Below are 9,292 nucleotides of genomic sequence, written 5' to 3'. Positions count from 1 at the left end.
GGCAGGTTAACGCAAAGAGTATTGTTGCCACGTAATTATGGTAATAGAATCGTTTAGGTGTTCTTTATAGTGGTCCTCCGAGACTAGGTTGTTTTTAATGTTCACGAGTCGATTATACGAGGTAACTTGAACTATCCCGCTGTTAAAAATGGGGTCCTCCCACAGTGTTGAAATTCCTGGAGGAGGGACTGAAGGCTATCACGTACTGCGTGTAAGTTCAATCTGTCAAAATGTTTGTATAAATATTCCCTACACATTTTTTACAGAGTATAAAATAACCTCCCTTGGTGTAACAGATTCAAGACGGTTCTCCGGGACAGAAGGCTGGCCTCGAGACGTTCTTTGACTTCATCGTGGCAATTGGCAACACTCGTTTGGTAAGTTACTCGGAGAAAGATTATAATTCTAGGAAGAATGTTATACAGATACTAACTACGCGTGACTTTCGCAAGGGATAGAATGTATTGTAAAAACCTTTTCACCTTCTCTTAAATGGCGTACTTTAAATGTAATTGTCTAATTTATGTTGCAGGATCAAGATAACGATACTTTGAAAGAACTGTTGAGAGCCGGAGTGAATAAAGAACTACCTATGACTGTTTACAGTAGCAAAACTCAATCTGTCAGACAAACATCCATTGTTCCAAGTGTGACTTGGGGTGGACAAGGGTTGCTCGGCGTCAGTATTAGATTTTGTTCGTTCGAAGGTGCTAACGAGAATGTCTGGCATGTTCTTGTAAGTAATGAATTAGTAATTTAGTTTAAGGGTAAGAGAGGATATTTCATTGTTCCGCTTATTCGATCGTCCAGGAAGTTCATCCTTCATCGCCTGCTGAATTAGCTGGATTACAACCTTTTACGGATTACATTATCGGAGCTGATTCTATTTTGCATGAGAGCGAAGACTTGTTCACGTTAATCGAAGCACACGAGTCTCGCCCATTGAAACTGTATGTATATAACATCAATGAAGATTCGTGTCGGGAAGTAACTATTATACCTAATAACACGTGGGGAGGTGAAGGAAGGTAAGATGTCACCATTGAGGAATGGACTTTGATCAATTTAATAGTAGAAAATAAATATAGTTTTGTTCATTTTTCAGCCTGGGATGTGGCATTGGGTATGGTTACCTCCATCGAATACCTATCAGAAACGTACCTGAAAGCAAAAAAAGTAATCCCTCTCTTGTAAGTAGGCATCGATTGCTTAATATCATGTAAAGATATTCCGGTACCTATGGAGATATCGTTATTTGATTCACCAAGACAATATCATACAATTATTACAGTGGAACGTGAAACCGTTGGCACCTCCCGAGTCATCGGTAAACGTATCGATTGCAGCTAGCACAGGAAGTTGCGTAATTTCCAATATACCACCAGGCTTTACCATTCCATCAAATTACATTACTACATCAGCCGATGGGTCTAAAAGTAAAGAGACTTCTGTGATAGTACAGCCAGTACTGAGTCCTTTGCCATCAGCTACGTCTCAACCAGACCCCATAATTGCTGGTGCTTCGACGACAACTCATTCGATGGAGCATCTATTCTCTAGCCAAGTGAAAGTTAATTTTCCTCACGGTACTTAATATTAAATATATTTACATCTCGTCATGGACTTCTAGAAGTCATAGATTAAAGTATTAACCAATGTCCAAGTTAAAACATAACTTCTTGACTTTAGGTTCGGAGCAACCCACTGGATATCAAAACGACCCCCATATTCCTGGAATGCCGATAAGTCCACCTTTGTCAGCGTTTCCAATGAACGTCAGTACATCCAGCAGTATATTCCCTGTACCCACTGTGACGGTTCCGATGCAAGGATACAATTCTATGCCAAACTCAAACATTGTTGGTACATTGGACAACGTGCCACAATCACACGTCGTCACAACTCCAATTTCATTGCCAGGAATGCCACCGATCACAGTGAGCGCTGCTTTGCCACAGAATACTTCTTTCCCACCGATCCTCCAGCAGAATCAGCTGCTAGGTCCTACTACCATCTCTTCACCTACTTCGACATCGGTCCAATAACTGAGCTTTTTAGTTCGATTCTTTTCACGGTCCAATCACGTCCATGCATCACCGATACACATCAAACATTGTGATCGTTGATATCAAGCTAATGGTTATTTAACCCAAAAAATGACGTACTTCCGTTTGGCCGCCCTGAGTATACCGATTGCAAAGCTACGGTTCTTGTAATGAAGTAGTATGATGAGATATGACGTCAATGTTCAGTTCCACAGAAAGTGATCCCAGAATCTCAGGTTTTCACCGATCTAACGACGTAAGCGCTACTTGTGGAAAACGAGGAAGCTTCAATCCAACATGACTAAAACATTTCCTACCGACGTAAATTACCTAAAATGCTTTTAATTTTGCTATTGAGGTACGCAGAGCGAAAGGTTAATCCGCTCTTGATATACAAAATGTGACGTTTTTAACGCGATAAGGACTAGAGAAACCGCTAACAGACGATAACCTTTAATTGCAAGGTTTCCTCTAGGAGGCGCTCTCGGCACTAGATTTGGAAAAATTTGAAGATCTTGGACTCCTAAAGTGGAGACGATTTTAATACATGACGTTGTTTTTCCTTATATTACTTCGTGGTTCTCGTTTTACAAAGAGTCTGACTCGTAACTTCAGGTACTTCAGTTTCACTTCGGAGCATGAAGTGTCAACGCGTGATGATCTTAATCCATTCTAATACTGTATAGGAAAGTAAGTACCACGTATTGGGATCAGAGATGAACTTTCGATTGATCAAATGCTACGCTAGTATTTACTTGTAATATATTATTGTCATACGAATGTATCATTGCCTAAAGTATTTAAAACGTGATTTCGAGACTACTCCAAGGAGAATCTTATCGACAAAACAAACCGGAGACTTACAGGCGAAGATCTTTCTGAACCATCGTCTGGACACTGAATAAGAATCGAACGTGACACCCTTTTAAGTTCTCAAACATCGTCTGCGTTGCTGATAATGTGATCAAGACGTTTGTTCGACAATTAAATGGTTTCTAAGGAAATTAGTTTAATATTCTAGGTTCCACAAACGCCGCCCGTGGAAGAGATTAATTTATCGACGTGTAAAAATGAAATGTACATGAAAAAATCTTGGAAGATAAAGTGCTTTATAATATTACATCGTAAATATTATTTATTATTTAGACGGCGATAATCGTGATTCTCTGAAATGTCTACTCAATCGATGAACTAATGTCAAATGACTCGATGTCACAAAGCGAAGCCATTGTATTGTCTGTACAAAGTTTAATTTTCCTTTGGTAGAAGACGCTATCCTTACATTCTCTTACTTTGAATACACTTTATACTCGCCATTTTACAGGGAACTTAATCATTAAACGGAATGCCAGCATCGTTACAACTTACATTTCTATTTTAATTTTTAACAGTATTAAGAAAAAGAAAAAGAATCGACCTCCTTACAGTTTTTATTTCGCCTTGCTAATGTTTGTGTATTCCTTGAGTTTGGTTAGAAGGTAGTCGTTATACACTTTGTGATCCAATGGAGTGACGGATGCAACAGTAGTCTTTAGTCTTGCCTCGTCCTGCAGCAGAAATTAAACAATTGAGGTTATAAAGGGCACCGGTGAGTCTGAATTTTCATACGTTTAATAATTTTCAAACTTACGTTAAACGTTTCCAGTTTGGTTCGCAATTTGAATATGAAACTGTTGAAGGAGGCCTCACCGAATTTCTCCATGAAGGCATCGTTGTCACTTTCCTTCAGGTTTCCGAGTTCTTGAGCTGATACACCAATTAACTTCTCACCCTCTTCATTAAATGCCGTTACCCACTGATGGCCAGTAAAATCCACTAAGTTGGACTAAAGAAATATTTCACGTTAGATACTTTAACACTCATGATAAAATTCTTCGTCGTTAAATACTTACCACTACCAACAGCCGATACTTATAGTTTGGATATTCTCTGTTGCATTTTTCACAACGATACATTCCACTGTTTTGATCAACCAACTATAAGTCAAATATTTTGAAGACTGTCATATGGATTTACTAATGAATACCTTCAGTCTTTTAGTTTAGTTAGAAATGTTACCTTTTTCTTGCACCCTTCAGTTGGACAGGATTTATAAAGAACATTTTCCAACTTGAACAGATTGACCGTAGCTTTGACAACAAAGAAACCCGGGGCTTCATCTTGCCCAATGCGCAAATCTTTTGCTTCTTTGAAAGTTAGCCATTGACCACTGAGACCTCCACCGGCTCCAGTTTTAGACAAGGATTTTGCCTCCATTTTATGTCCGGTTGAGTTATACCAGCCACGTAATCTGCAACAGTCCATAAAGGAGCAAAATGTAACGTTTCATTTGATCATCTTTTCTATTCATGAAGTCATTCATTGTACATAAATTCTCCAACTAAATTGGAATGATACATGCAATAGAATGTATTGGAATGACATTATTGTTGTTACTTAACACTAGAACTACCAAGACCAGTCAAAATGACTGGCTTCAAATGGCCCATCCTATACAAAAAAAAATCCGCCGATAGTTCTAGTGTTAATTAGGTGTACCTAAGTTTAGACATATTTATAAAGAAAATATTCACCTATGGGCTTCAGGTATGTCAGGATCAATTTGAATAACGGATGAGTTTAGTGTAGACAAATTTTTATCGCCATTGAACTCTCCGATACGGGCCCCTTTGACAGCAACGACTACATTATTTGAGCCATCGAAAGTTTCAGCTTGCGTTCCCCACAATGTAAGGGAAATCTATGGATACATAAGGTTCTTTATGCCAACGTATCTATTTCAATGTAGCAATATATCTAAGGCTGGTATGATTGCAATTACTATACTTACCATGGTATTACTTTGATCGATCAGATTAATATCCCGTTTCTTCAGTTCGCGACCTGTAGATCTTGCCGTGAGGTTTTGAACGTCACTGGTTGATGTGCAAATTCCCAACACGTCTGTAATACAAAACGCCGATAATTACACAAAAATTATTTAGATACATGTGCCGTTCCATCTGTTTTAACGTGGATTTAATTAAATTAAAGGGTACCCATAACAGCATTTTTCTCTTTCTGTTCCACACTGCTAATAGGACAAAAGTCAAACTGGATTGTTGGAATCTCCGAGTTGTCTTCTTGACAGGGAATAATTTCTGATTCACCAGTGAGTGTCATCTCGTAATCATTCTTCAAAGTATTAAATTGTTTGTTAGCTGGCTTCAGAGAACATCGCGAAACGTAATAAATTTTACCGATCTGAAATAAAAGACATGGCTTGATAGATGTTACGGATGGAACTGGATCATTGTGTAAATGATAATACGGGAAATCAGACTTGGACAGCATACCTCAATCATGTCAAAAAATTTATCACACTGATCCCTGAAGGCTGTACATCTAATTTCTCCACTTTCGTCTACAAGGTCCATGGAGAATAATTTTCCTTCGCCACGAGAATTACTCCACACTCTAATGTCCGATTTACTGGTCACTCTAACCTTAATGACCCATCTACAAAATTAACGTTCAAAGCCTTCATGTTTTAAAAAGAATTAGATTCACACGCTGCTGTTCACTTATTACCTTTAATGTGGTTAAATGAATTTCTTAGTGAATAATTGATTCATACCTGTTTTGATAAGGGCTTAGGGCAGCTATTGGCGTTGTAGAGATACCATTTGATGATGATTCCTCCACTCGATTCTTCCGAGCATTACTGACTGCTAATAAATCGAACACAATATGAACTGGCATTTTTATAATAACCGAAACGAAGCGTATCGATCTAAGACATTTAATTACAAGGACAGGAAGTATTATGTACATCATAAGTTTAAAGAATCGTAGTGTACTCACTTGATGATGGTTGTGGTGGTCGGGCTGATGGACCCTTATCCGCTTCTTGTTCTTGCTGGTTCTCATGTTGACTTGGATTTCCTATCTTACCTCCAACTTCACTTCCCGGTTTTAGCACATCTATGGCAAGTATAACCATAATGCGCCTGAAATCAGCAAAGTGTGTTTCAAATTATTTGTGTCCTACCCATTAACAAATCAGAAGACAACACTCGACAAATAATTTGTAATAATTTACAGATACTATTATGTCGCCATAATATACTCTCAAGTATAAACTTAAAAATATTTGACAATTCTAATACATTAGATTATCACTTACTTCTGTTTTTCACTGTTGACTGTGCTGATCGCGTATCTCTCAACTCTGCATATTGAAAACTCGCTCAATTCATTGTTTAAAATCATTGGGTTCAACTGCGTAGCAAGCATGGTAAACGAGTTTACTCTAACTCCGTCAGACATCAATAATCGAAACCGTGGGCCAGCATTCGAGCTGCTCACCGCCTTATGACCCTGTATAAAAACAATTTTATTTTGATTCAACTCGTACACCTTAATTTTAGAACGCCACTCAACTGTCTAACGCAAAGATTCAAGATCTAAAAGCGATAAAGATTCATGTAAAACCAAGTGAAAATCCATGTACCAGTAGTTGCAGTATCGGCTTCTCAACGTCTTCACCATTCATGATTCTCTGAAACGTAAAAGTTCATTTAATAGCGGTGACGGATAATTGCGCGGAGAATTATATATGAAGGACAAATAATAAAACGTGACAACTTACGTCTAAAGCTCCTTCTGTCAACTGCATCATTTTTCTTCAGTTATGGCACGCTAGTTAAATGTAAATCTAGTGTAAATGAAGGTATACCTCGATGATTACAACTCTACCGGCAACTTTCGACGCACTTGCCCAAACTCGCATAAACTCGCACAAAGCCGCTCGCGAAGGCGAAAAAGGCGGGTAGATGCGAATACCACTGTGTTCAAACATTTGCTGGTCTAGAAATCTTACATACATTTTCACCGGATCTTAAACATCGGATTCATAAGTAAAGAATTAATAAATCTGGCATTTAGTGCCGTTTCCATATCACATATACTACATTTACAAATCCTTTAATCGTTTCCACCGTTGAAGCATGGCATTGACTACGTCTCCATCGCACTCCTAAATCCGGGATTTATCGGGTCCGGATCCAGTAAATCGCATGTTTCCATAGCATTAATAAATACGCATATCGATTCTGAGCATCTCGATCGACACTCAAAATCGAATTTATTGGATCCGGACTCGATATATCTCGAATTTCGAGTATGAATATACTATATGATTGCTATATGAGAACTGGGTACTTTCCGCGAGTAAAACAGGGTAAAAGGCGCACGCGTATCGAGATATCTGATAAGGAACTTTTAAAAGGTCAAGAGGTAATTGTCCAGATAAGATATCATTTTAAACTTGTATTATGCCGTGGACATATTTGTTATGCTTTTCGTTACTCAATTAGTTTGCTTCAATCAGTTAACATTGCTCTAAAAATTGTGCGAATATAAATCTATACAAGTTTAGCTAAAGTAATTAGCAGAATTATGGCTACGTTGGATGTAAAGAAGTTAAGTATCGTAGAGCGACAACTTTACACGCCACGGCTAGAAGAAATAGTAGAAGGTAATTGTTACGTGAAATCAATGATATTATATATTGTTGAATATTGTTTGTTATTATCTTTCTTGTTTAACGCAGTTCTGAGACAAGCCTTGGGTGCAAATTTTTCTGAGGTCGATGTTAGTGTCGTCGAATGCCCTGATCTGACACAAGAACCATTCACCCTTGCAGGAAAAGGTATGTTGTAACATTTGTAGTTGTAAGCATAATCTCAGAGGTTTCATTTATTTAATCTGTGAACATATGTAAATTTAATATGGATAAATGTTTTTTAGGTCTCAATGGGAATCCAAAGATATTGGAAATTGGTGGACCAGCTTTTTTACTTCCAAACGTTCAAAGAGAGAAGGTTTATGATATTCAGCCACTTTTGAAGACTATAAGTAAGAGCGAGAATGCTCTCATTATCGGAGCTGGTGCTGGACCATGGCCTTATTTAAACAAAAATTGTGAGGTATATAAATATATATAAAGGACATAAACCGTAAATTAAAATCAACTAAGCATTTCTAATTTTTTGTTCAGCTCATGATGAACTTGTCGATATCCTCGTCTATAGTCAAGAACCAAACTCGCCTTGCCTCTGTTAATACAGTCAATGACTGTTGTATTCTACAAACTGTAGACAATAAGGAGACTCGATTTGCTCTGTTAGCAAATCTCTTTGTTAGCGAGGGCATACCAGGCAAAGTACTCAAAGTACATGTAAAAAAACGTATCGGTGACAAAGATTTTGTTGCAAGTATCCGAACAGCCTTGGCAGATCACTACAAGGATAAGCTCATCGGTTAGTTAATATCAACGATATTGGTACCTAATTAAACAAGAATAAATTAACAAGTTTTATTTATAGGTTTGGGAGGAACATTTATTATTAAAGAAGGGAAAGCAAAGCAGCACGTTATGCAAGATTTTTCTAAAACCCCCTTGAACAATGAAGAGGAGTTAAATAATTGGTTACGGTTTTTTAATATGTCAGCACCTTTAATCGCTGTAGGAACTTTAGTAACTGCTGAAACGGTAAGTGACAGCAATGAGATACCCATTTCACATTCAGGTGTACAACTTCTAATATAATTAATTAATCGGTTGGATATTGAATATCATTTTCAGGATTTGGATTTAAGAGTGCAACATTTTCATAGCTTCTCTCATCATGGAGAAGGAGGGCATTATCATATCGATACTACTCCAGAAACAGTAGAATATTTAGGATACTTCAATACTGGCAATACTCTGTATCGAATAGATAAACCTATAATATCACACACATTTGGAAAAGATTAATTATTTTATGTGTACATACGTGTACTCATGAGAGTACTCGGATTTATATATTACGGTTCAACATAAAGTGCCTGGTGTACGTGATATTTGGTGATACATTGTATCGAGAGCTTTATTCATTTATTTTTTTACAAGTTTACCTAACGTAAACTACAAAAGGTTCTTATAAAGAATACTGTACTATCTCTAAGCTATACCTCTTAATAAACATTATTTTTCCATACATTTCATTTAAGTGAATGTTTCTTTTCCAAACCCTTGTTATACGTATTTCAGAAATTTAAATCCTGCTAAGGAAATCTCGAATCATGGAATGAAAATCTTTCAAACACATTGTACCACATTGTACATATTAAAAACCCTAACTGCAATGAACGAGACAATTTAGCTAACGATACTGGCGCCATCCATTAATTGGAGGAGCAACTGTTAACACATTTGAGGT

General features: G+C 37.4%; 3 protein-coding genes across 5 annotated transcripts; 2 read left to right on the top strand and 1 right to left on the bottom strand.

Annotated features, from left to right (window-relative positions):
* The first annotated feature begins 2 nt into the window (after window positions 1-2).
* Window positions 3-3,165, top strand: LOC105696873 (Golgi reassembly-stacking protein 2). Of its 2 annotated transcripts, none has more exons than XM_012419673.2 (7): window positions 3-211; window positions 297-377; window positions 533-736; window positions 811-1,028; window positions 1,106-1,190; window positions 1,292-1,586; window positions 1,690-3,165. In XM_012419673.2, the coding sequence occupies exons 1-7, from the start codon at window positions 149-151 to the stop codon at window positions 2,043-2,045; spliced, it is 1,302 nt and encodes a 433-aa protein (XP_012275096.1). In that variant the 5' UTR covers window positions 3-148; the 3' UTR covers window positions 2,046-3,165. The 2 variants fall into 2 exon arrangements, with proteins under 2 accessions (XP_012275096.1, XP_012275097.1); XM_012419674.2 differs by having other exon boundaries at window positions 6-211; window positions 267-377.
* Window positions 3,166-3,276: 111 nt separating this feature from the next.
* LOC105696872 (replication protein A 70 kDa DNA-binding subunit) lies at window positions 3,277-7,485 on the bottom strand. Of its 2 annotated transcripts, none has more exons than XM_012419670.2 (14): window positions 6,998-7,485; window positions 6,676-6,923; window positions 6,538-6,585; window positions 6,211-6,404; window positions 5,889-6,034; window positions 5,662-5,755; window positions 5,381-5,543; window positions 5,084-5,288; window positions 4,876-4,988; window positions 4,619-4,785; window positions 4,104-4,335; window positions 3,938-4,021; window positions 3,676-3,870; window positions 3,277-3,592 (listed from the first exon to the last, which is right to left on the bottom strand). In XM_012419670.2, exons 2-14 carry the CDS (start codon window positions 6,703-6,705, stop codon window positions 3,476-3,478), a joined length of 1,788 nt encoding a protein of 595 aa, XP_012275093.1. In that variant the 5' UTR covers window positions 6,706-6,923; window positions 6,998-7,485; the 3' UTR covers window positions 3,277-3,475. The 2 variants fall into 2 exon arrangements, with proteins under 2 accessions (XP_012275093.1, XP_012275094.1); XM_012419671.2 differs by having other exon boundaries at window positions 6,676-6,725; window positions 7,004-7,485.
* On the top strand, window positions 7,485-9,072 carry LOC105696876 (ester hydrolase C11orf54 homolog). The gene is made up of 6 exons (XM_012419677.2): window positions 7,485-7,563; window positions 7,639-7,737; window positions 7,836-8,014; window positions 8,086-8,347; window positions 8,414-8,580; window positions 8,674-9,072. Exons 1-6 carry the CDS (start codon window positions 7,485-7,487, stop codon window positions 8,845-8,847), a joined length of 960 nt encoding a protein of 319 aa, XP_012275100.1. The 3' UTR covers window positions 8,848-9,072.
* The last annotated feature ends 220 nt before the right edge of the window (window positions 9,073-9,292 follow it).

This window comes from Orussus abietinus, unplaced genomic scaffold, assembly GCF_000612105.2.
Source record: "Orussus abietinus isolate OABI.00-Male unplaced genomic scaffold, Oabi_2.0 scaffold75, whole genome shotgun sequence".
NCBI classification, from domain to species: domain Eukaryota; kingdom Metazoa; phylum Arthropoda; class Insecta; order Hymenoptera; family Orussidae; genus Orussus; species Orussus abietinus.
The sequence above is the reverse complement of the archived record's forward strand: the minus strand, read 5'-3'. Positions and strand labels throughout refer to the sequence as shown.

What these genes read in the sequence shown, in the direction of transcription:
- LOC105696872 (XM_012419670.2), bottom strand. Translation starts at nt 6,705, where the DNA reads ATGATGCAGTTGACAGAAGGAGCTTTAGAC. An exon ending in AGAGAAAAATGCTGTTATGG is followed by an intron (nt 4,989 to 5,083) that starts GTACCCTTTAAT and finishes TTTGTATTACAG; the next exon opens with ACGTGTTGGGAATTTGCACA. An exon ending in TCGATCAAAGTAATACCATG is followed by an intron (nt 4,786 to 4,875) that starts GTAAGTATAGTA and finishes ATGTATCCATAG; the next exon opens with ATTTCCCTTACATTGTGGGG.
- LOC105696876 (XM_012419677.2), top strand. Translation starts at nt 7,485, where the DNA reads ATGGCTACGTTGGATGTAAAGAAGTTAAGTATCGTAGAGCGACAACTT. An exon ending in GCTAGAAGAAATAGTAGAAG is followed by an intron (nt 7,564 to 7,638) that starts GTAATTGTTACG and finishes TGTTTAACGCAG; the next exon opens with TTCTGAGACAAGCCTTGGGT. An exon ending in ATTTAAACAAAAATTGTGAG is followed by an intron (nt 8,015 to 8,085) that starts GTATATAAATAT and finishes TTTTTTGTTCAG; the next exon opens with CTCATGATGAACTTGTCGAT.
- LOC105696873 (XM_012419673.2), top strand. Translation starts at nt 149, where the DNA reads ATGGGGTCCTCCCACAGTGTTGAAATTCCTGGAGGAGGGACTGAAGGC. An exon ending in AAGGCTATCACGTACTGCGT is followed by an intron (nt 212 to 296) that starts GTAAGTTCAATC and finishes TTGGTGTAACAG; the next exon opens with ATTCAAGACGGTTCTCCGGG. An exon ending in GAAAGTTAATTTTCCTCACG is followed by an intron (nt 1,587 to 1,689) that starts GTACTTAATATT and finishes TCTTGACTTTAG; the next exon opens with GTTCGGAGCAACCCACTGGA.